This window comes from Podarcis vaucheri (genome assembly GCF_965113315.1).
Source record: "Podarcis vaucheri genome assembly, chromosome: 11".
NCBI classification, from domain to species: domain Eukaryota; kingdom Metazoa; phylum Chordata; class Lepidosauria; order Squamata; family Lacertidae; genus Podarcis; species Podarcis vaucheri.
The window spans coordinates 37,745,834-37,771,241 of record NC_138749.1 but is presented as its reverse complement, the minus strand read 5'-3'; the positions used below and the strand labels follow the sequence as shown (position 1 = coordinate 37,771,241).

General features: G+C 38.6%; 1 protein-coding gene across 8 annotated transcripts in view; it reads left to right on the top strand.

Moving 5' to 3' along the window:
* Window positions 1-20,569, top strand: part of MCTP1 (multiple C2 and transmembrane domain containing 1) — a gene marked incomplete at its 3' end in the record, with an annotated part of 173,270 nt that extends 152,701 nt beyond the window's left edge. For all 8 annotated transcript variants that reach the window (XM_082191343.1, XM_082191345.1, XM_082191346.1 and 5 more), the window contains 4 exons: window positions 14,934-15,043; window positions 16,279-16,388; window positions 17,314-17,411; window positions 18,624-20,569. In XM_082191343.1, the coding sequence (XP_082047469.1) occupies window positions 14,934-15,043; window positions 16,279-16,388; window positions 17,314-17,411; window positions 18,624-18,695 (390 nt within the window). The remainder of the gene's footprint in view (window positions 1-14,933; window positions 15,044-16,278; window positions 16,389-17,313; window positions 17,412-18,623) is intronic.
* Window positions 20,570-25,408: the final 4,839 nt, after the last annotated feature.

Here is a 25,408-nt window from a genome sequence, read left to right as displayed (position 1 = left end):
TAGTTCTTTTAGCTCTTGAGAATGTTGCTCAGTTCCCAGGTTGCTGGTCAGGTCGAGGATTTGCCACCACAGTAAATAACAGCTAGTTTCTACAGGTTATTGAAGCAAGCAATAGGACTGCATGGTTGTCCCTAGAGGGGAGGGAAGAGACACAGAGAGGAAATTAGAATGACCTTGTAAGAGTGAAGCAATGGCATTAGTTGGCAGGACTGGTTTGTGGGGAAGTAAAAGTACAGCAAGATAAATGTTTTGTTGTGTTTTAAGTTTTGAAATGAGGGTATTTATAGAGAAAAGTATTCAGATTCTTTTAAAGCACTTCACGTTAAGTACAGAAAACATTGACCTTTACAAACGTTCTTGTACTTCTGTTGTAATAAAGCACTGACTTTTTTTAAGGCTAGAGAAAGAAAGAAAAAGTATCTTAATTTATGCCCTTGACCTTTGTTGCTAGTAGAGATGTACAGTTCTGTACCGCTTTAAGAATTTGTAGGCTGGCAGCTACTAAACATTTCAAGTGTCAGAAAATTCACTGTGATTAGTTAGCCCTTTGAACAATTAAGGTCTGTGTTTTGAAAGATGAAAATTTGGACTATTTCCTTATTATCTTAACATTCAAGAGACAGAGATAGCATTTCCCCCCTATACACATTTAAATCATTTTGCTAGAAGCTGCAATCATGAAATAACGTCATACCTAAATTTTCTTTGTGCAAAGCCACGTGTGCTTTCTTTCAGTACTACATAGTGTGTATATGTCTGGCAACAGAATATGTGATTTATTGTGAAGGTCAGCCATGTAGATGTAGTGAGCGTGTATATTAACTCAAAAGCATTTCTCCTCTGATAAACGTAGGTCTGCTATCCATTTGTGAGTATTTTCCTCCTCTTGTTCATATTTCATTATAATTATAGCATATTATATGGGAATGTCCAGTAATTTTTGTATCCATAGAAATAGCTTCAACACCTGCAAAATGTATACACATAAGAACTTCTAATATACCCTTTGTTTAAATAAATCTTAGCTACTTAGTAATTAAGGAATTGACCTATTCTTTTTGTTACTAAGTAATCAAAAAAAGTATTTTATTGTCTTGTGTAAATTACTTAACAAGCAAACCATACTAAGCTAAAAATAGCATACTATCGGGAACGGTATTTGGCAGTCTGAACCCAACAAAATGGTTCCAAAATACTTCTTGAATGTAACTACTCAAGCCATGAATATATGAATTCAGTGCTATTTATTCTTATGGGAAAACATTTAGACTGAATATTCACAACATAATGTTCATAAGTGTCTGGGTTTATGTAACACTATAGTTTGATGCAAATAATGTACACAGGATTATTTTGCAAAGCATTCCTAGAGACTAGACACTGTATTTTTAGAAGAGAACCTTTACATTTGCAGAATTTTAGAAGGATTAGTTTTAGTTCTCCTCCATACCCTAAACTAGACTTGTATTGCATGGATAATTGTGTATAATACACAACAAGAGTGAATTCACACATTTTAACGGTGTGTATAATACAGTTTTGAGAGAAAACAAATGTAAATTCTGCAGTGTTGATTGATGCTGACCTCTAGCTCTCATTACTTTTCTGTTTTCTCATTTGGTAAAATAGCAAAGTGAGGTCAGTGGGTCCCCTTATAGAATAAAAGTCAAAAGATTAATAAATGTGCCAAAGCCTCACTTTAATTGAAGCTGAAGCATATGTTGCAAGCATATAAAATATGTCCCAGATGTTTGACCATGCCAAGTAACTTAGTTTTCCCCGATTACCACAAGGCAACTATTAGTCCAGTAACCTTTGGACTTGGGGGTAAATAGGGTATTACATGGCAGACAACAAGAGCACCTGTTTTCCATTCAATAAAGACCTTTGGCAAGCTTTGCCTAAACTGCGCCATATGTTTTCACTTAGCAGATAGTTGGGTGATTATGAAAAGTGTCTTTCCTCAGAACTGGTATAGATATTTGCCTCTTACTCAAAACGAATGGATAACTCCTTGACTACTTCTAGAAAGCCTGTGTGGGCACTCCCTGCAATAGGTTTTTAGATGAAAAGGGTTTTCTCTCTGACAGCCCCAAAGAAACTGTAGATTCATGAGCAGAATAATTAACCTTTCTGTGATATATGTTTGTTAGTAGCCTATGAGGAGCTTTTAAGTGGCTGGAGAAGGGTAGTTCTGATAAATAATCTTGCCCACTCAAATATTACTTCAGTACTGATCGCATTACATTGTTCTGACTTGCTCTTCCACTGATGTTCAAGTCATGTGCCATGTAACACTCTTATCTTGTTTGCTGTCATCCTGTTTAAAACATTCTAAATATTACAGTTAAATATTCAGTTGGTTAAATTCAAATCAGTGGGTGATAACCAGTGTCAGTCATACTCAGAGTAGATCCATGGAAATAAATTGAGTTAAGTCTGTTCATTTTGACAGGCCTACTCTGAGTATTACTAACATTGGATATAACCCAATAGGTAAAACTCAGTACTGCTAGACTAAGCCCCATATGTTGCAGAATTCCAATTTCCTACATATGTAGCTACCGCTTATTCTGCAAATTCCTCCCTCTGACCACCTATTCCAGCTGTGCCTGCATCTTGAACTAAGGGGTGTGATCAGCTCTGCTAGTGTTTCGTCAGACAGTCAAATAATTTGAAACTCCAGATCACCTCATCAACGTAAGAATACCTGCCTGCCTTGTGTGATGGCAAAGGCCATCACCTATTTGATGCCCGCTGTTTTGGCTCTGGAATCCTTCAGAAAGGACGGGATGAAAAAATCAAATACAATAAAAGATAACAGAAAAATTGTTTGATTTCCACAACCCCTTGGTCCAAACAAGCTACTCTTATAACTTTGGCTTTCCCAATATGCACTTAAATTGGTGCTGGTTTTACTTGGGACAGTCAGGAATTAATCATGCCCATCTTCAAAGCCATGTCTCTTCACAAATTTTACAACTCTGTTTCTAGGGGCTGTCACTCAAATTTAAAATGTCTTGTTTCTTGTGTTAAATGCAGAATTAGCCATATTAACATTTTCTTCAAAGTGTTAATAACTAAAAGACACTCTAAGCATCACTTTTGAAAGCAGCCTTGATCTATCATAATGCAGCAATCGTTCCTGATCTCACATTAAGGCAATTGACATCAAAAGCAGTACTGTATGGTTCTGAATTAACTTGCAGTAGCCATTCTGAGTTCAGCATTGAGAGATCACATTTGGACTTGTGTTAGTCTCTCTGGGACTGTGGGCTTGCAAACTATTGAATACATTACTCTGATTCTTGCAAGGAGCTTTTTTTCTCTCGTCAAATATAATATACATAACAGTGATCAATTTATTGAGTATTCCAAGTATAACGCAAATCATATTGAAGGCAGTTCTTAACTTTATTAACTGTTTAGGAACATAAACTAAATTAGATTTCTCTCTTTACTAAAATGCCCCTGGATTTAGGGAACTTGTTACTTAAATGTATAGATAAACGTTCTAAGAATGGGTTTACAAAATAACACAATGGAAATATATTTGCTGGGAATTTCTGAATCTAATGAGGTTATGTAATTATTTATTATAGAATTAAACATTTTAATTACTGTATGTCCAAGCTCTGGACAAGGACATTTTAAAACTATAGCCCTGGAGTATTAAAGAGAATATTAAAAATGAACTGCTTGTTAAAAATAATGCTCTGCCCATCTCTAGTCACGATAATGCTTCCTTCACACACACACACACACACACACACACACACACACAAAAGGTCAGCGCCAAGTTTGCCCTTGTTTGCTTTCTTTCCCATCAATTGCATTCTGACACTTTTGCCAAAGGTACACATTTCCCACAATTTCAGATGTCCACTTATGTCCTTAGTTGGCACTTAAGTTCCATATTCCAAGTAATCAACTTTCTGATATATAAGCACAGTGGCTTAGTTTGAATGTGATGCTAACCCAAATTATGGTCTAGCACAAGAATGCAAGCATGTAGAGAGATCACTGCCATTTTGACAGTTCCCCTCTGATAGTTTTGCTGCCATGCTGAACTAAGCCATGGTTTGGTTTGGGGTGAAAAGGAGTCCTTCTGTGGAATGTATTTGTTCATACCTCCTAGGAACCTTCCACTAACCAGCTCCACCCATTATATCAGAGTTTCTGGCTTGCAGATGGGGCTGAGCTTATACAGGCACACTTTGCGCTTTACAGATATTGCTCTTTATGAGGGCACGGGTGCAGCTGTGGGCAGCTCAGCTGCTTCCAGGGAAAGGAAGCCTCCTGCTGCCATCTCCCCTCTTCTGACCTGACTAGGGCTAGAGCTTGGTTTTCCGCCCTGCAGCCAGCAAGCCTGGTTTAATAGAATATACTATAGTGTAAACATAACTTTTATATGCACTGGGAAACTTTTAAAAAATGGTGCGACTCACTTTATTGCGATACTTGTTTTATTGCGGTCGTCTGGAACCAAACCCGGCATATCTCCGAGGTATGCCTGTACATTTTTCTTTTCGGAAATTAGCCATTGGCTATATAGGTGTAATTCATGCTGGTGAACAACCAAGATGTTAGAACTAATGGCCATGAAGATTAATGGGAAAGGAAAATTAGATCTGGTCTTGAGAATTTTCCTTCTGTGAAGTTTTATTTGTTTAACTGTGCTATATTCTTTGGCTTTCTTACTCTTCCAAATAGGGTCATATACTGGAAGATTAGTAATAACTGCTTCCATGCAAGCTAATTCTGTGGTGGTTCTGCATTGTGGAAAAAAGTGTGTTCTGGTTATTCTTGGAAGCTACATATCTCATGACATTTTAACTGGCAGGGACTAATTTAATTTGTTTGAGTGTAGTATTTTGTTTGAGTGTAGTATTTTTTTAAAAAATGGTGCAACTCTGATTCCATAACGTTAATCACTCTGCCTAATAAATGGTGAGTGCCAACAGGATTGAAGCTCATTTGAGACCACAGACAAACAAGAGGGCAAAACCACTGAGGACTGAGTACGTTCAATAGCCACAGAATATTAGAATGGCAGCAAGGAACTTCAGAAATGGTTCTGTGACCAGCTAGGGCAGAATGGTGGAATACCTTCCTTGGTGTGAACGTCTGTTTAAAATCCTCAACAAGAGCATTCCTTTTAGTAAGGAGGATACAGTGCGACATCTTGTTGTACGTCCCACTTGTTTCCTGCCTGTTTTTCTGCAAAAATATTTGTGTTGACATAAGATGTTTTGTCACTATACACCTGAGAAAGAAAGGGGGTAATACCTTCTTAAAATGTTAGTGTTGGTTTGACTTGGGGTCAAAATGTGCAGCAAGAAGAGCATGTTTTTAAAAAGCATGCTCATATATAAATATTTTCAAGGATGGATTATCAATGGCGCAGTTGCTGATGTTTTCAAGGGGCCCCAGGATCTGACTTTACTTTTTTTAAAAAAGGAAGTTAGGCAGCCCTCTCAGAAAGGAACTTAGGAGGCAGGCAGGTTCAGTCAGCCTCACTCCTTCCACCATTCTGCCTTTTTAGCCAAAGAGTTTCTAATTAATCAGATTAGTTTGTAATTCCTTTGTTTGGGATATGACACTTTCAGCAACTTCCACATTCTATATACAAGCAAGCACTATAGCCACCAAGGGAGGAAAGAAGTCGTTCCTCTGTGTTCCTTCAACCACCTGCTGCCCCCAGAACCGGGAATGTGCAATTGCAAGTGGATTTAGAATAGTTGAAGAAGGGGGCAGAACTTTTACATGTATGCTCATATCTTCCGGTCCCAGTTCAAATTAAGTGAAGGGAGTTCACTCATCTCTACCCAAAATGGCCTTGCTTACCATCAGTGGTATCTGCAAGACCTGGCAAGATGCTTTATGTGCATTTTCGAGGTGGTAAATTTTTTTTAAAGAGTATCAATATGCGTAATTACAACACTATTTCAGTTTCTATATTTTGTAGTGGCTATTTCCATTCACTACTCAGCATTGTGGAAGTTACTCAAGAAGATACCTAATTCATATATTAATACTTCATTGGAATAATAAACAATTCTTTCTTTCTTTTTGAACAAATCAGTATAGTGTGTATGCTTACACATTTCTTTGGGGTACATCATTCCCACTATTCTTCTGACACTCATTCTTCTAAATATATACATTTAGAATATGAGCTATCTAGCCCTCTTGTATGGCTGGAGCACTTTTGTGAATAAGTAGGTTACATTTCTTAATCTTTTCAAGGGTTTTTCTTTTTAAGAGACTTTCCTTTTCAGTGTCGCACCCTCCCCCACAAGTACATTTCTTCTGCTTTTGCCCTGTGGAAAGAAATTAGAACTGTGATTTGGTATGCTAAATTACCTGTACTAAAAACTGTAATTTGCAATATTAAGTCATCACTGTCATAGTTTTAGAGTTCTTTCCTCTTAAATCAACCAGCCCTAATTACTTTTTTATTATTAAAGATGTTCATAGTGGCAATGAAGCTAGCTGAAAGTGTTAGTAACAGTAAAGTGTATTGCCCACTTAAACCTATTCCAAACAAATTGTATCCTTTTTTGCATTATAAGCCCATAATTTCAGTTTAAGCATTCCCCCCCCCTCTTTTATCCTTTACCTTTCTAATGGTATCAAAGCATTATAATCTGATATCATGACATTGCATCAAGTTGGAGGGGTTAGTTAGACATTGGTATGTGTATTGAGCTCAGGATAATGCTATATAATGTACACGAATATGCAAAGCTTTTAATTCTACTTGGTGATTTCCAGCAATCCCCTCTATTGGCTGCATCACACCTAAAACTGTTTTTGAGTGTAGGGGGATCCTCTGAAATGAGAGGATTGCTGAAAATTTGGTGCCTTGCCACTTGTGTGTGGAGGCTCTTTCTGCTAGCCCAAAACCACCCTTGGATACTACTAGAGCTGGACAAATATTTTAGTTTTAGTTTCTCCTAGCTTCTCACTTTTCAAGTTCAGTTCACCTTTCCAAAGCAGTCTGCAATAAAGAGGGGTTCTCATGAAAAATCAGCCACTTTAGTGTCTATTTCTCCTAACTTACACCTCTTTGTATGCAATTTGCCTAATGTGAACATTTTTGCAAAGCATTTTTGACTAATGTAATGCATTTCTGTATGTTATTTTCACTATAATATGCATGCTTTTACCCTAGTATATGCATTTTCGTTGCACAGTACCTGGCTGTAGAACTGCATTGAATAACTCAGAAAGGGGCGAATTTTGAAGTATGTCTATGCTTCAGTTTGCGTATCGTTTTGCAAAATGCAAATTAGGCAAGTTCGCTTTACATGGGGGATTTCTACCCCTTCTGCAGATACAACCTGTTAGGAATGGGCCTGAGTGAGGAAGTTCCCAATTGTTCCTACCATGTTTCTTGTTCTTGGTTAGAACAACTCAAGGAGCAGTTGAAGGTCCCACGTAGCCTCTGCCTCTGTTACACTAGCTATAACAATCAGCACTCCTCCCTTAAGACAGAAGCAGTTGTTCTGTGTGCCTAAACAAATGGTAGCTTTATCCATGATAGCATTGCATTCTGTGTTTTTGGTGCTGCTTTTCTAATTCTTATTCTCCATTTAATAGACTGCCTATTTGTAAGATTTGTTTAATGCTTCTAAACATAGCTTCAGTGTGTTCTAGCCTTTTCCCCTCCTCCCCCTTCTTCTTTGGGCTCCTTTTGTATTTAGCTCATTCCTTCTCATGCTTGTGATCTGTGTCCTTATTCCAGGCAGGGCAAACCCCTGTATTTTCTAGTCTACTGAGATCCCATTCCTGCCAAAGGAAAGGAAGAAAGAGAGGACTATTTTCCTTGTATCTCCCTTTTCTTCTATGAAAAATCTTGCAACAAAGAATACGGCTCCTTTTCCCTGTAGTGTGAAGAGATTTCAGACAAAACACTTAACCTGCATCCAATCAGGATTTGCTGCCTCTGGTTGCCAAGGGAACTTCTTTATATTCACATCATTTTAGCATAACTCAATGACTACAGTTATTTGCGGTGACTTGGTGGGAAAGCACTGTGCGTTGGTGACTTTTCCAGTGTTTTCTCTAGTGTTTTGGGTAAGCCTTCCTGGAGAATATCCATTATTTCTCTGTAACACATAGCTAACAGAAAATGGCCATTGTAAGGAAACGATATAATACACACACAAGTGAAACATGCACAGGAATATTGCCCATTGCCCAGAATATATAGTGAAAGTTGTTATTCATCGCATATTTGGTGAAGGATCAGTTTTCTAAAACCTAGTTCACCTTGAAGCTTTTTGCAGCAGCGACGAAACAATTCCTGAATCTATCCCATCTGTGGTGGGGAAGACCAAAAAGGAATGTTGCCTTTGTAATGTCAGAGATCAGTATCTGCCTCTGTTCTGAGTCATAATGAAAGTCAGTAGTGTTCTGTACAATACATATAGATAATGCATGAATATATCCAGTGGAAATCTGGTAGCCTTCCATATTAACGTCAGTATAATATGTTGTGGTTGTGTATTGAGTATTCCTTCTGAATCTCACCTGGTACATTTTGGAGAATAAGCATGTAGACTGCAGAATATATTTATATTTATTTTTCAGGTGTGGCTTTGTTAATAATTGTTAAACTTCATCCAAAGTTGGCTAATTGGCAGAGAGAGAACTCTCTCCTGCCCAGTCTACAGTGCCATTGATCCTCATCCAGACAGCCCCAAAATCATATTAAGACCTCCAGCTGCCCTTGCTGCCTTTGTCAGCAGCTAGAAAAGACATTTATTAGGTATATGGCAAGCTAGTGCCATTAATTTTCTTTGTGTAGCTAGTTAAGAGCCCATTAAATTTCACAGGTAAAGGGAATACAGAACATGCCCTGAATTCATCTCTTTGTGGGAATGAATAGGCTGTGTATATAAATGGGAAAACGTGTTGCGTAAAATTATATGGGTCTCTGCTCATGAACAGATTTCAGATCATATTCTATTTAGGCTAAAATTGTGCATCTTACATCCCAAGGGCTTGTTCACACATTCCTGTTAACTGTTTGATAACTGCAGCAATGACTTGTATGAGTGTATGAACCAGCAGAGAGTTAGATACAATTTTAACATTACTAGAAATGTTGAGCTGAAGCATTTAGCTGCTAGTCATTCCTTGTAATCAAGTTACTAAGCTGATGCTGCAACAGAATAACATGGTTGCCCCAATGAAAACTGTTCCGGTAATGTGCCTGCATCTGTGAATCAGCCCTAAATGTCTGGAATCTGACAAAATGTCTGTAGCCATCTAATCTTCCGCAAACCTGCAAGCATCTTAGGGGTGTGTGTTAATAAAGTTGAAGCAAGCTACTAGGCTTGAGGAGAACAGATACACACACACACACACACACACACACACACACACACATATTCTTTTGAGGGATGGGGGAGAGAAAGTGCAGGAGGCTGAATATGTTCTGTCTTCCACTCCTGTTCCAAGGATCATAAAAATTTCACAACCCTCCCCCGCCCCGTTTACTTAGCATTGCTGTGCCCTAGATCTGACAATATATACCTCCAGTAGCTATAATGAAATCCATGGAAAGGAGGCACAAAGAATCGGGGGGGGGGAGGGGGGAGGAAGACATCAAATGATGGCAGCTTTTATTCCCTGCTGTTGAACTGAAAATGGGTAGATAGTTTGCAACCAAGGCTGGGGGGGAAAGCATTTAAACTTTATTTACAAGACAATAAATAATACAAAACCTACCTGACAAATACTGGAGATGAGTGCTGTCATTGAATTCTTATATTGTAGCTGGTGATATTTTCTTTGAGACTCACTGAAATGAGCCATAAGTACTATTTTGGGGAGGAAAATGTTTTTACAGAGGCCCAAACAGTGCCATTGTTGCGGAAACATTGTGTGTTAGATGTGCAGTCAAATTGCTTGCCTTTATCCCATTTATGTGATGTATTAACTCCTCCGTTTATACACGGGGATATCAAATTTGTAGATTCAGACATTGTAGAGCTGCACATCTTTGTCCTGGCCTTTGTCTGATCCACCTTGCAAGGATTGCTGCCCCAGATAGTTTACTCTGAGATCTAAATAGTGACGCGTTTAAAACACACAATAAGAGCTTAGTTTGGAACAAGGATTTCACCTCAAATCTTAGCCTCCATGCCAGCATTAGCAAGATGTGATTTGTGGGGGTCCCAGCCTGAGCACGTTCATGCCCCTTGCTAGGAGATTCCTGCATTGTAGGGGGTTGGAGCATAGCTGTCAACTTTCAGATTGAAAATAAGGGATCAGCAGCCTCACCTATCCCGGGGACCGTCTATGGGATATCTAACAATCTGGGATAGCAGGGAAGCAGCAGGAAACGGCGCTGGAATAAGGGAATTTCCCACAAAAAAAGGGAAGGTTGACAGCTATGGGTTGGACTAGATGGCCCTTGGGTCCCTTCCAGCTCTAAGATTCTGTGATTCTATGAAATGCCAGTCTATGTGCTACAAGAACTTTTAAAAATATTTGCATGACAATGCTGCTAGAATTTTCTTAAATTCAGATGGAGCTGACTGAAGTGTCATATCACATTAAGGAAAGTAAACTGTATTCCATTTCCAAAGACTTAATTTTCAGACATATTACTCCCTCCAATATTGAACTCTGGTAGAGAGCAAACAGGATGGGGGGCAAAAGGGGAACCACTGAGAAACAGGTGAGATGTACCAGTATTTACATACTTGGATGAACTCGTATGGTGAAGTCTAGAAGATTTTGGTTTTTTTAAACGCAACAGGGATAAAAAGCACACATGCCTAAAACAATTCATTGGGGGGTGGGGAGTAGTTTGGTGTGTTTGAGACACAGCTTAAAATGTGCTAGAGGGCACACGAGTGACTTTTTGGAGCCCGAAACAGGAGCAGTCTGGATGTAGTTGGACAGCAGCTCCTGTTAATCTATGGCATGGACCACATGGGTTGACAGGGCCTGGATTCCCAATGATTTCTGGGACGCCACAGGTTCCGGACCCGTGTGTTAGGATGTGAGGATGCACTGCAAGATTTTAGGCTACAGATTACCAGGGAGCAAGCCCATTGAACAGAGCTGAATTTACTTCTGAGTAAAGCTATATAAAGTAAAGATGTATAAAGTTGTGTTCTTTACTGCGTAATCTCAGATGCCATTTTTCAGACTCTTTTAACCATAGGATTCTTTCAGAATTAGAATAAACAAGTAAGGACTTAATCCTTGCAGCAAGATTTTGCATCTTCATAAACATGGCATTTAGAATATATCCTGCTCCCTTCTTACAGATTCAGAAGACTGAGATCTCTGGTTGTTTACATTTCTGATTGTTTTTTTTCAGAGTTCTGTAGTTCCCATGGCTACAAAAGCCATTTCAAGAACTCATAGATTCCGAAGCCATGCTGATAGAATTCTGCAAATTCTGTTTCCACTGCCCCTCCACAGAAATTCTGCCTCTGGTGTGTTTTCAACATGCCTCTGGGACTAGATCTTCAAATCAAACCCTGAATTAAATGTTTCCAAACAGAAGTAACACTTCATTCAGCTATCATGACGTTATGTGCAGGCTAGAAATATGCATCTGACTATAACAACAGGTCCTCCAGCTCTCAGTGACATATGTCACTCTCTGGAATGCTCTGTGTCTGAAAAAACGGCCTAGAACTTTGTGAACTATCTGGTGTGGCAGGCCAAATTCTGTCATTAAGGGGGGAAAGAGCCTGCACTAGATGGTTTTGGTTTCTTTCAGCAGGTAGCCTTTCTGTAAAACCACAAACTGCTTTTTAAAACTTTCCTCCATTTCATAAGCAGTTTGCCGTATGGAGAGTCTACCCCAGCCAGCCAATTAGGAGCCCTGCTTGGCCTCCCAGAGGAGAGGGCAAAAGTAAATAATGTGCATCACATTTTGTTCTTGCCTTTTTAATACATTAAGATGTTTTGAGGGGAAATCATGACCTGCTGATTTATTTATGAGTAACCGAAATGGCAGAAGATTTTTCAGAATCTTGACAAAACACCCATCTTGAAAATTGTACGTATTGGATTTAGAAATATTTGGGTAGTATGTGGAATCAACAATGTCTATACATTTTATTCTGCTATGTAGCATATTATACCACCTTATAAAAGTTACTGCAGAGTAGTTAAAGGAACAAATTTTTACACCCCCCCCCACTGAATCCCTTTTGATTTTTGTGAATTCCAGACAAGCAACAAGATTAACCTGACAACTCTAATACTTAATTCCAATCTGCTCCCCTGTAAAAACAAACAAAAAAAAACCCCTTGCTTTTGTTAAACTAACCACACACAAACATACAATGGAAATTAAATAGCTGTAAAACTGTTGTTTGCACTTTTACCCAGTATTTAAAAGACAATTATTTCCAGAAAGTTGGCACTTGTAACCATACAGATGATAAAATTGATTCCAGTTACAGTCCATCTTTGTTTGGACAGGAAATACCAGTAGTGTTTGAAAAATGGATTATTAAGGACTTTTGGTTCGCTGAAGGTGGCTCACACAGCAGCGTACTAGGAAAAAGTGTAGCGTTTCTCCTGCCCAGATTATTTTCTCTGCAAATCTTTGGAACAGGAAATAAAAAACAGCTAATGGTTCATGGGGCATGTGGAATTAGTTTAAGCAAACCTCAACCCTTCTCCTTCTGGCTGCCTCCTCTTTCCTATGCTGTTTTGTCTATGCTTGCCTCAGAATATGTCAACAAATTTCCTTTAAGCTCCAAAGAGGAGTGAGCAGTGGGAATGCAGGCAGTATAGTGGTCCTTTCCATTAAGGGGGAAAATTTAGAACAGATGTGCATTCAAGAAGGTACAAGTTGGTCTTGTTAAAATATTTGTAAAGAAAAATAGCTTCAGGATCTTCCAAATAAATCTCTATTGAGCTCTAGAGATATAAGAAAGGGGTATGGTTTTTGTTATTCTGATAGCATTCTTTCCACACAATACTTGATGATGAATCAAGATACACTTAGATCTGGGAATCTAAACTGAAGAGGCATAAGTAGCAACAGTAAACAGTTGTGACTTGAGGCTGGATTATTGTTTACTTAGTAGTTAATGAACAGAATAATTGTTTCATGGTTCTCTTATATCATCAAATTTGCTGGAAAGAATGCTGCAGCAGCAAAATGACTAATTAAAATAAAATCCTATATATCCTAGAGGTCTACAGCTTTGGATACAACTACACAACCATGCTTACTATATGTAGGATTCCTGGATGAGGTTTTCCCTTAGGAGATAAACACTTAGGAAATATCAGGGTATAGTTTGATGTATGTTATCCAAGTGGCATAGATCATTAAGAACAGGTTTTTGGGGCTAATATTTTCACAGGGACAAGGGAAACACAGTGACCCTTGCAAAGTGTTTTTTTAAAAATGCATTGTCATTTCTAAGCATAAATGGCATCCAAATGTATATTGAATCATTACAATTAGTTCAGTAATATTTGGATACTTAAATGCTACCTGATGATTCATTCTTCCAGTTCAATTTCTAAAGAACAATGGTGCAAAAAAAAAAATGAAGCCACTATTTTTTAAATAAACTATTACGTATTAGACCTTAAGACATATTGAAACAGAACAGAACTTTTTTTTTTGTAATGTAGCTTTTATTAATTTTCATATTTAAACTGTTTAACAAGGTTGCATTGAGATTAATCTTTGTTTACAGTAGAGCATATGGCGTGAAACAATTACTTAAAAATAAAAATAAAACAACAATAAACATTCAGATAAACTTTTCTGAATATATTAACAAAGTTGTGGCAAAGTGTATATACCAAAATTATTACGGTTACTACAGAGAACATAACTTTTATGATACTCCTTGCAGTTTGGTCTTGTCATGTCATCGGTCTCTGACCATTTTTAAAGTTTGCATGTTGTTGTGTGTTTAAAACATGCTGTGCATTTATAAAGCTTTTATCATCCCAACTAATGATTTGGCTCCATGTTTTGGACATAGAATTTTGAAGTTGGGGAAGAAAGAGAGAGGAACAGGAGGAGCTCAAGCTTCTCCTCCCAAAACCTTATCCAATCCTGCTCATGACATCCATGAGCCTTTAACAAATATTAATATGTTTTAGGCTTCATTGGAATGTCAGTTGATATAGTAAGCCATATAGTAAGGTCAACGGCAAAAGTCAATTAGTCTTATTAGTCTTCGTTTGCCAAATCAGTCATTTTGTACCATGAGTCCACATTCTAGTTTATTGGCCAATTATGTTTTGCCCATTTGACATCATGGCAAACCATGTTTTGTCTGCACTGAGCCATTGTGTATCAAGTACTGAAGTTAATTTATCTCCAAAATGTGTACTTTTACTTCCCTGTGATTAAGAACAACATACCACCACTCTTTTCTAATACAGTGGGGGGAAGGCACAGAAACATTGCCGAACCCTGGAAAATTGAAGTGCTTGTCCTTAGAATCCAGGTGTGTCTGGTTTCTTACTTCACCAAAGAAGCTTTTATTATCTTGAAATGTAGATATACTCCTGTCAGCAGCAGAAAATGCATTTCAGAAATGTGAGCTGGTAATATACTGATACTTATCTCTTACCAAAGTGCACAGGATATGAAATTGGCATCCTGAACATATAATAATAATAATAATAAACCAAGTTGCTGAATTATTGGAACATATATCTAAGTAACTGATACAGTGACAGATGAAGGTAGCCACTATTGTGTACTCGTTTTATATGCCCTCTGTGCACACAGTTCAAAGTACAGGAAAATAACCAATTCCACAATGTGTGTGTGAGACACACACACACACACACACGTACAATTTTAATGGTGGCTTCCATGTGTTTCTAGGGAAAACTGTAATAATTCCAGTATGACCAGCAAAACTTGCCTTTGATTGCTGATTTGGCCTCTTTCTCATAATCCTTAGGACAGTGAAAAGAAAGGATTTATGAATAAGCTCTATGCCATCCAGGAAGTGTGTGTCAGTGTCCAGAACATCCTTGATGAAGTGGCTTCCTTTGGAGAAAGAATAAAGAAGTGAGTGTTGACACACTGGTGCTCAGTTTCTCTCAGATGGTGTTCACATGCCTGTGTTTCCCCAAGGAAGTTGTGAAATGTTACCTGTTTTAATTTAGACAAAAAACATGGTTATGATGTACATTGCAAAATAACATTATACATGTTTTGCCGCTGTTTGTAATTTTTATTGGGATTTTACAAAAAATATGTAGTACAGAACAGAAATAGCAGTGCATCTCTGAAGGAAGAAATAATTCTGAGTCATAGTTCATAGGCTTAACACTTCGTGACAAGAGATACCATGCAGATGGCCAAGCTGCCCCTGACACTCTTGAGAATAACTGGTACTCTGTATCATCCTGCCAGATGGCAAGAGCACATTAGGTGCTGATGTGGGGCAAACAGGTTATTTGTATGGGCTCTTGGGCAACTTCAGCGCAAGAGCCTGAGAAGATGGGGTGGGTAGAATCAAAAGGATTTCAGAGACTTACACCCATTCCTAAAGAACTCACTTGAAAGCAACACTGACTGATTTCAATGAAAATGGGTGTGTTTAAAAATCAGAGCCTTGTGCAAGTGCAGCTGGTTGTGTTTTGTCTCTCCTGCCTCTCCCACGGCACCGCCATCAGCACCTGTTTGGGGCAGGATCTCACCAAGCTCTGAGCGGTGAGAAGTTTTAGGGGTTCCTACGTGTGCCCTGTGTTGTTGTTTTTATTGGAATGAAGGTAACTGGAGACTTCTGGCATGTATGTGAAATCAGGTTTATTTATACAGAAACAGCATAAGATGGAAGGTTCACTCATCCTACTCTGCCATTTGGTTCTTAGGGGACTCTTGCATTTCAGACTCTGTTCCAAGGCTACAAGTCTACTGTTGTCTTTCAGATGGAGAGGTTCCTTGAGGAGATGACCTCTAACTGGGGAAGCAGGGGGAAGAAAGACATAGCAAGATCACCTCTACTTCACCATCTCTTTAGTTATGCAAAGGGACATTTTCTCAACTAAAGGGAATCTGCCAGGCTAAATTTGTCCAATCAGTCTGACCTCTTCAGTAGTCTTTCATTCTGCAGAATACAACCTTGCAACTATTTTTAAAAACCGAAGGGTCCCAGAGTATTTTATTCCCCTTCCTCATTTCATTTCATTACAATACAATACCATGTTCGATTTGGCAGTGTGTCAAATTGCTAAGAAGTTGATAGGAAGGGATGGGAGGAGACAACATGCCTTACTTCTGTTAATTTTTTCATTCAGTACATTCAATTGGACTGTTCCGTTCTTGAGCTGGCTGGCAATCGTTGCCCTCTGTGTGTTCACAGTCATCCTGTATTTCACTCCACTGAGATACATTGTCCTTGTCTGGGGTAAGTAAAGCCTTTCTTTCCCCTCCAAACCTGTCTATGCCACATAGAACAAACTATTTATAAGGGATGAGTTATATTGTCAGTAGTTTTCTGTATTTATGATCATGAAGCTACTACATGATGGAAACAGACAGGTTAGTTAGAAATCACAACTGTGTAAAGATTTAGACTCACCTGCAAAATACATTTTTCTTGCCCAGCATCTTAGACTTAATCATGCTATAAACATGTATCCATGAGGATTCTTCATATATCAAACTGTAGCTTTGTCTAGATATAACTCTGATTTATTTTCACCACTTATATAAAAATAGTGGCATTTCAATTTATATAGCACATTTAGGACAATATGCTTTTGTTTAGCCTTTTATCAAATAGAAATGTATAGAGGCAGTTCCTATGAACTAGCAATGAGAGGTCACCTTTAAATGAACAGAAAAAGATACATGTATATTACACAGGCTGCTTCATACATTTTTTAAAGTGTGCATTTGTGTGTATTTTAGAGCAGGAATAGCCTACATTGTGCCCTCTAGATGTTATTGGACTGCAATTTCTGCCATCCCTGACCATTGACCATGCCTGCTGGCCATGAGGGGAGTCCAAAAGCATCTTAAGGACACCATGTTGGCTAGTCTTGCTTTAAAGTAACCAGCAGTGTAGAACGGCATGTGGTGAGTGAGAGTTAAAAGGTGTTTCAGTTAAACACTAAACTTGGGAGGCCTTTAGTTAGTAAAAATGTTCGTTTGATTTACTAGTTGGGACCAGAAGGCAAAATCAAAATTCCCTCTGCCCCAAGGAGGAAAGGAAGAAAAATGAGAATCATAGGAGATCTTGGCAAGAATGGGGTTGTAGCCAATTGTGTCTTAATATCATTGTAAGAGCCACTGGACAATGTATTAATATGATTTATCACTTTATTTAGGGATCAATAAATTTACAAAGAAGCTCCGAAGTCCATATGCAATTGATAACAATGAAGTACTTGATTTCCTTTCTAGAGTTCCTTCAGATGTGCAACTGGTATGCATTTGACTTTGATCTTAAACTCATTAATTACTATTATCAGGCAGTGCTAATTTCACATTTTGCCAATTTTTAATGTAATACCTTCAGTTACAGTTCTGGCAGACAGACAGATAGATATATATATAACAAGGAAGAATCTCAAAAGCTTCCATTCATTGTCTATGGATTTTGTAATAGGCATGGGTTTCTTTTGTGGGGATTTAAAAAAATAATAATCTTAAAACTAGTTCTGTATTCCAAATAGGCCTATGTATATGTCACAGAGGCCTGCTGTTTGGGGGTGGGGACGGCAAAGCATCGCACTTGGCATGCCCCTGTGCCAAATATAGAGACAATGTATTGCCAGGCTGTTTTGCCAGACACTCCTCTCTTCAACCATGCATAGCCTGTGGTAGCAAACAGGAAGATGAAAGCAGAAGGAACCAGCTTATAAGCAGACAACTTTGCCCAGTATTTCATAGCAGCAAGATGGTCATATGGAATTGTTGCCACCATTCGCTGATGGTGGAAATTATTCTTGAACCGTACGTTGCATGATGGGGACATTTTCAAAAACGTAAGGCTGTTGCACACTCTGCACATAAAATCATATTTGCAGAAGTGTGTGTTGTCTGTTTATATAAAACATTTTCTTTGCTATAAATATTTCCATTAACTGAGGCTTGAATTTGAAACTGGTTTAAAATAGCTGAAACGTCAGTAGAAAGACACCTGGATACCTGCAGTTTTAAAGTTCCTGACAAGGTGGACCACATTATTTTGAAGTTGTCAGTATACAACTGGGAGCTCTCTGTTGGTATAGCAAGAGACTCTTAATCTCAGGGTCATAGGTTGGAGCCCCATGTTGGGCAAAAGGTTTTTCCACTGCAGGGGGTTGGATTAGATGACTCTTGTGGTCCCTTCAAACTCTACAATTCTGTAAAGAAGTTTATAAAGTAGGTACTGTTCATTTTTAAAGTCGTATCCCTTGGGGGAGACTTCACTGAAGTTTCTGCCACCATACTGCATTATTTCCTGGCATTATTTTCCTTGTGTTGCTTTTCCTCCTAGCAATACATTAAAGTATTTGACCTTTGGGTGCAGGGCTCAAATAGCTTGTAGGTGTGAGAGCAAGAATACTTCCTTACTCCTTTGCATGGATATTTTTTAAAAAATCTTGTGGTTGTGTTGAGTTGAAATTTCTCTCTTAACTTTGTGTTTAAACAGGTGCAGTACCAAGAACTGAAACATGATCCTACCCACAGTCCAAGTAAGAGGAAGAAAAACAACCCTGGCTAGCCAAATCCGTGTGCTGAGGAGACCATCATCTGTTCAAGGGGAAAATAAAACTAAAAAGCTCTAGACCTAAGGAGCATTTCCTCTCTCTAAGCTTTATTTATTTTGCCTTTTGTTCATAATGGGAAAATTTATAAATACTGTACAAAGGGATTTATCAGTGAAATTGCACTTGAAGTTGGACAGAGTTATGACGAAGGCTTCAAATTTAGTTTAAGCTGAAGTTTTGTTGGAGTCCATTTATAGCATGAATGTGAAATGGTAAGTGATATGATAGGCACACATGACTGGATAAGTAAAAGATACATTTTTAAACTCATGCTCTGGTTAATTTTTAAAAGCTAACTGAGGATTTATGCATGACCCATCCTTTTATCCAAAGAAGATCACTCTTTTTTATATTTTATACATTTTGCCAGAAAAACAGAGCAAAGGAACTTATTTGTGTGTTTCATCCAAAATAAATAAAACTGTAATTAGACCCTGCTGCAAATAAACAAACTGACTAGGGCTTGCCTAAAAGGCAAGCTATATATACACTAAACGCAAATGTCTTACTGGAGCTCCAAAGATTTAAAGAAGTTCTTAACACTTTTATCATTCCACCACAAGACTTTGAAAAAAATATACCTGTATCTAAAATACTGCCAGGTTTATAATGGATTGCATCTTTAACTTTTTATATTGCCACTAATCTTGATTTGTACTTACTTAGCCTAGTGAAGAACCTGCATATCGTTCAGTAGTGAAAGAAATATTATCAGATTAAAACCATATTGCTTCAGGTGTCAGGCTGTGAACACCTTTTGTGCACATATAGTATGTCAATACTAAAATCTGTTTGCTTCCTAATCAAAAGGCCATTTTAAAAGGCTTTACAGCATAGCACTTGACCTAGTACTGTGGCAAATGAAAAAGAAACAATGTGGGCTGAATTTATATACCTGTTTTGTTTCTTCATTTGATTCACCTAATCAGTCCTCCTGATAGTTAAGTGCCCTGTTGCGTGGAAAGCATTTTTTAAATTGTGGCAGATGGGAATATAGTTTACATTTCAAAACATTGCCATTGCATAATGAGTGGCTAGGAATATATTCTTAAACTGTGACCAGTGGAGCTCTTGAGTTGAGTCTGTACACCTAAGGACCTTATCATGTAGTCCTTACAGAAAACCTGCAGTGGGTGTCAAAAGGACCAATTAAGAACTAATGGATTTGTGCCCTCAGGAGGAAAAGAGATTCCACACTCTTCATTACAGAACATTCATTCTGCGTGGTGGCTGCTTCCCAGATTCTATTGCACTACTTACTGTTAAAATAGTACTTTTTTTGAGAGAGAAATATTCAATAGTATATGCACAGGAAAATGTATATACATTAATTTACATCTAAAGGTATTCTTAAACTACATTTCTCATGAAAGCTGATTTTGAAAATTATTTTTATCTTAGGGATGTGTTGCTGTTTCTTACAAATGAACTATTTTGAAATTGCCTATTTATACAACATGCTTGAAAGAATGCCAAACAAGTTATGTATCTGCAGGGAAGACTTGACCCGAACATGTTCTGGTTATGTAGCCAGGTGATCGTGACTTATTCAATATGCACATGTATGCAGGTCGTGTCTCTGTTTATTGCTGATGAACAAATATGCCATTAATGAAGTTAACCTATTGAATCGTCTGTGTTAATGTTGATAATTTCTTTTAGTCTGGAATATTTTGTTCACAGTGAAAACCTGTTACATAATACATGAAGACTTTTCTCTTTATTTCTTCACTTAATATTATCTATCATTCTGTGGGCTTTTTTCCCCCCTGTACAAAATGCTGACCTAACTTATTTATGCCATTAAACTCATATGACAAACGATTGATTTACTGTGTGAAACATTACGGGATAAAGAAGAAAGAGTTCATATACTCCCCACTCTCCCATGCTCAGGGAGAGCAAATGTCCACAATTTGCATAACGGTATTGATGGGAAAACATCTATAATGACCACTTTGGATTGGGGCCAGCAATTAAAAGTAATATTGGTGACTGCTTAGAGAAGTTATTTTCTCTCCTAGAGTTATAAATGCACTTGGAATTGCTGCCTTTGGATCTCCCAAGACCCCATCTGAGCTCTTCACCTGCAGGGGGCTGTTGCCTTTTGGTTTCTGCAATGGTTAACCGGATCATAGAACCATAGAAGAGTTGGAAGGGATCTAAGGATCATCTAGTCCAACCCCTCAATGCAGGGATGACCCTAGGAAGCCCACAAGGATGACATAAAGACTACAGACCTCTCCTGCTGTATGTTCAGTGGCACGCTGAGTACTGAGATTCCAATCAGCTACCATTAATAGCCATTAGGGCTTATCACCCATGAGTTTGTCTGATCCCCTTTTGAAGCCATCTAAACTCATGTCAGCACATTCTGTAAATGAACTGCATGATGTGTGCAAAAGTGTCATTTGTCTGTCCTGAATATACAGTTAATCAGTCAGTTTCATTGAATGATTCCAAGTCCTAATAACAGGAGGGATAAAACCTTGTCTCCTCATTTTCTTCAAAACATGCATTTTTTTTATCGGCTTCATTCCTGTTCTCCATTTGTTATATGGAAGTTCCATCCATGTAGTAATTTTGTTTTCCCTTTCTGTACTTTCCCAGGTCTTTTTAAGATGAGGTTACCAGAACTGCACATGGTATTCCAAATGTGGACTACTCCATAAATTCATATAGAATTCAGGTGCGTGCCAAATACATATTCTGTGCTGCGTAATCATGAGACTCAGCAGTATCTTTCCATAGCACCAGGTAGAGTATCACAGCTGGACTTCAGCTGCTGAATGAGTAAATAAACCACGTTTTTCCTGCCTGAGAACATGCTTTGCATTTCCACACATTTATCAAGGGTTACTGCTAAGTTTACAAGCTTAGAATCCATGCAAGAGAGTTTGCATGAAATAATTAGTACCAAGTTTTTCATATTTCTGTTAGTGACTTGTCTGTAAGCTGTTGATGTTTCTCCTTTGGAAAGGAAACTTCTTTGGGGAATAACCCTGCCTTAAGCATCAAGTGTTTCAAGATGCTCTGTGTGATAAAATTAATTCTGGAGTAAGCATCTACACCTGTTAGTGTCCTTATTTTGATAACTCACCTCAGGCATTTTTTAAAAAGGCATTTGCTTTCAGAACCACATAAAGCTGCTTTGTAGTAGAACAACATTTGCTATAAACAATTTTAAATCTATTGAGAGAGACAAAAGAATTTTGCAAAATGTTTAGGTTTTCTGTCTACTGCTAAAATCCATTCATAACTGTAATTTTCAAATATCACTTAGGGAGAAAAATGTTCATTTTTCACAGTAGATGTTTCATGAATTACTGTTTGAAATGCAATAAGAGAGAGAGATGGAAATAGTATTTTGGGTGTTTGTGTTTTTCTTTAATCCAGTAGAGTGGAAATCAGGTCACACTTTCAAGTCACATTTTCCACAGTTCGGTCTGAAGCGATCCTTTGAGCCTGAGGTTTATGTACTTTTACTTGGAAGTATTTCCCATCAAGTTCAATAGAATTTTCATCCAAATAAGTGTATATAGGAGTACAGCCTTGATGTAGTCTTAAGTTTGCACGGCTTCAGACATGGGAGCTTTAAAGTTCAAGCAACTGCAAAGTTCTGAGCTTGGTACCCTGAGCAGACCTACAAGTTGAAACAGTGAACAAAATGAAAAAGCAACCATTTTAAACTAGCGACCAGGAATATTTGGCTAGGTCTGCAGTTTGTGGAACAGAGAGTGCACTCCGTTCAGAGATTTGACAGGAACCATTCCCATCAGAGTGGCTGCAATCTGCTGCCTCTTCTTATGGGAAGCAGAATACGGAGATGCGCCTCATCATAGCATGACTCTTCCCATTGTCACCATGCCACCCCTGTGCGGTTTTGCTAAGTGTTTTGTGATGTGTCAGATCAAGCTTCCCTCCACTTGCTTCCCTCCAGATGTTACGGACTATTTTATTTATTTGCTGCTTTTTACGCCAAAGTGCCTCAAAACAAGTTATATTGTAGAAAGAACAAGGGACATTAAAACATAATTTAAAAACAAGATAGAAAATGCCTGTGTGTTATGTATGACATCCTAGGTACCACACCGCTTAAAAGGAGGGCACAAAGAGTCCACAGACATAACTGGTTACTCTCCCAATTAAAGACCAAGGGACTGAGTAAATAGAAATGCTTTTGCCTGGTGCCTAAAAACCGACAACAGTGGTGCCAGGTGCTCCACAAATAGGGGGGAAACAAAGAGAAGGAGGAGTGTGGCAGTGAATGTAGATCTGGCTGAGCAGGTGGTGAAAATCACCTCCTCCACTGATGGTCCTAGCTGCCACACCCAGCAAAGCCTTCAGCTGGGGCCTACTTCAAGCTGACAAGCCTGACATGGCTGTCAATCAGTTCAGGGGGTGGGATAATAGTGAAGCCAGTGTTCTCATACATTCCCAAGCAGGAGGGGGGAAAGAGGAGGAGGAGGAACATAGCAGCAAGAATATCAGGACTGGCTGGGTAAGTGGACTAACAAAGATTCCGTTTCCCACTATTGCTGACTATTGGCTATGCTGGCTGGGGCTGATGCAGGCAAAATATTGGGTGCTTTGCAGCACATCTGAAACAGTGGCAGACTTGGGGACAGGGAAGAGAATTAAGCAGAAGTTCAAACTTTCTGAGTAGCCGGTAGTCTCTTCCTGTCCCTGCTCTCTCTCACACACCGCACACTGTCTTGAGAGCTTCCTGTAATGATTATGAATGTAAACATAGTCTGTTAACTGATGACTGCAAACAAAAATACTCATAATAAGGATGTTGTTAGGTACAGTATTAAAGCAGAGATGCTAAGAAAAGTTTCAAACAGTCAAGAAAAGCTGTACTCAGCTTGATCCTGCAAGCAGCTGCCCCTTTCCCCCAACCAAGAATGGGGAAAACTGGTGGAAAACGTTATTAAAGATTAATTTATGAAGCAGATAGAAGAACCAGTCTAGCTGAAGCAGATTCAGCATGGCTTCTGCAAAGGCAATTCCTGCCTCACAAATATATTTGCATTTTTTGAGGGCATATGAATCAGAAATGGTGAGCTGCAGGCTTCCCAATTTGGCTCTTGCAGTTGTTTTCCCCAGATCATGACCACCTGCCCCACGCTTGATAGAGGCAGTTGGATCGGATCTTGGTTTTTGGGTTTTTTTTAATGTATTTTTTATTAAATATTTTCTTGATTTACAAAGGTATGTGCAGTGTCTCTCATATTTTTTTCCCCATGTAACAATTAGGAAGAATAGGGGGAGAGGTGGAGGGGAAAAAATATGAGTGGGGTTGGGTGGTGATATTTCTATTTTACTTAATATATGTAGGGTTTTGTGTCAGCGTTGCTTGTGCGGGTTCTCTGCTGTTCACTTGTGTTCCTTTGGTGGTGAGAGAGGTTGGGGTTGGCCTAAGATGTGGTTGTCCATTTGTGATTGGCTGTGGTGATCTTTGTTTTCGTGTGTGGGTGAGGTGGGTGGGTGTTTTGGATCAGGTTAGCCATATTGATTTGTATGCTGTTGGTGGATTTTTGTCATTGTCTTGTTGGGCTGTGTATGTGATAAAGGGGAGCCATACCGGGGTGAAGGCATCTTCTTCTATTTGTCCCCATGTCAGTTTCAGTTTATTGGTTAATTTTTCTAGTAAGGCTGTTTCCCATACTAATTGGTACCATTGGTCCATGTTTATTCCTGATAGGTCTCTCCAGTGTCTGGTTATGATGTTTCTGGCTGCTGAGAGTATGTGGGTTCTGAGTTCTTTGTGGCGTAAGTGGGCATTGTTGTCTTGGAAGATGTTTAGTAGGGCCATTTCTGGGGTGATTTCTAATACTTGCTTGGTTATTTTACATATTTCTTGTATGACTGTTGTCCAGAATCGTTGGATTTTGGGACACTCCCACCACATGTGGAGGGGGATCGGGTGCTTGTTCAGCCAATACTTAGTGAAAGCAAAATTGTCACCCCCACCCATCCCCATTAGCTGCATAGGGAGCTCAATCCTCCTTTGCTTGTGTGCAAAATCATCAAATTTCAGATTTCAAAATTTGAGGCTTTTTCATTTGCAGAAAAACAAGAGGAGACATGATAGAGGCATAGAAAATTAAGCATGGTGTGGAGAAAGTAGCTAGAGAAAAGTTTTTCTCCCTCCCTCATAACATTATAATTTGGGGGGTTCAATTAAGCTGAATGTTGGTAGATCCAGGGCAGAATTAAGCAAAGGATTTCTTCATGGTTAAACTATGGAATTAACTCCCACATGATGTAAAGCCATCTGTCTTATCCTTCATTAATTTGTCTATCAATGGCTACTGGCTCTGTTCTGCCTCCTCTGCTGCAGTGAAATAAGTCCCAACTTGGATTGTCATTTGAAGGAAAATGCTTTGGGGCTCAAGTTACGCAAAATATATTCCTCTGCCTATTTTTGTAAGACTATTCGTCCCGTGTGAAAGGGAAGGAAGGGGTAATTGGTTGCTTTCAAAGGATGGGTGAATTAAAAGTAATTCTAATTTTACCTTTTTAAATGCAAGGTTGCTGAGGGTGGTTATTTTCCTTCCCCCTCCTCTTTTAAAAACCTAATGAATGACAAACTTAATGCCACTTCAAGCAACTTTTCTGGGTTGCAATACCTCTGGGAATGGCACCTTGTCATGACACAGCA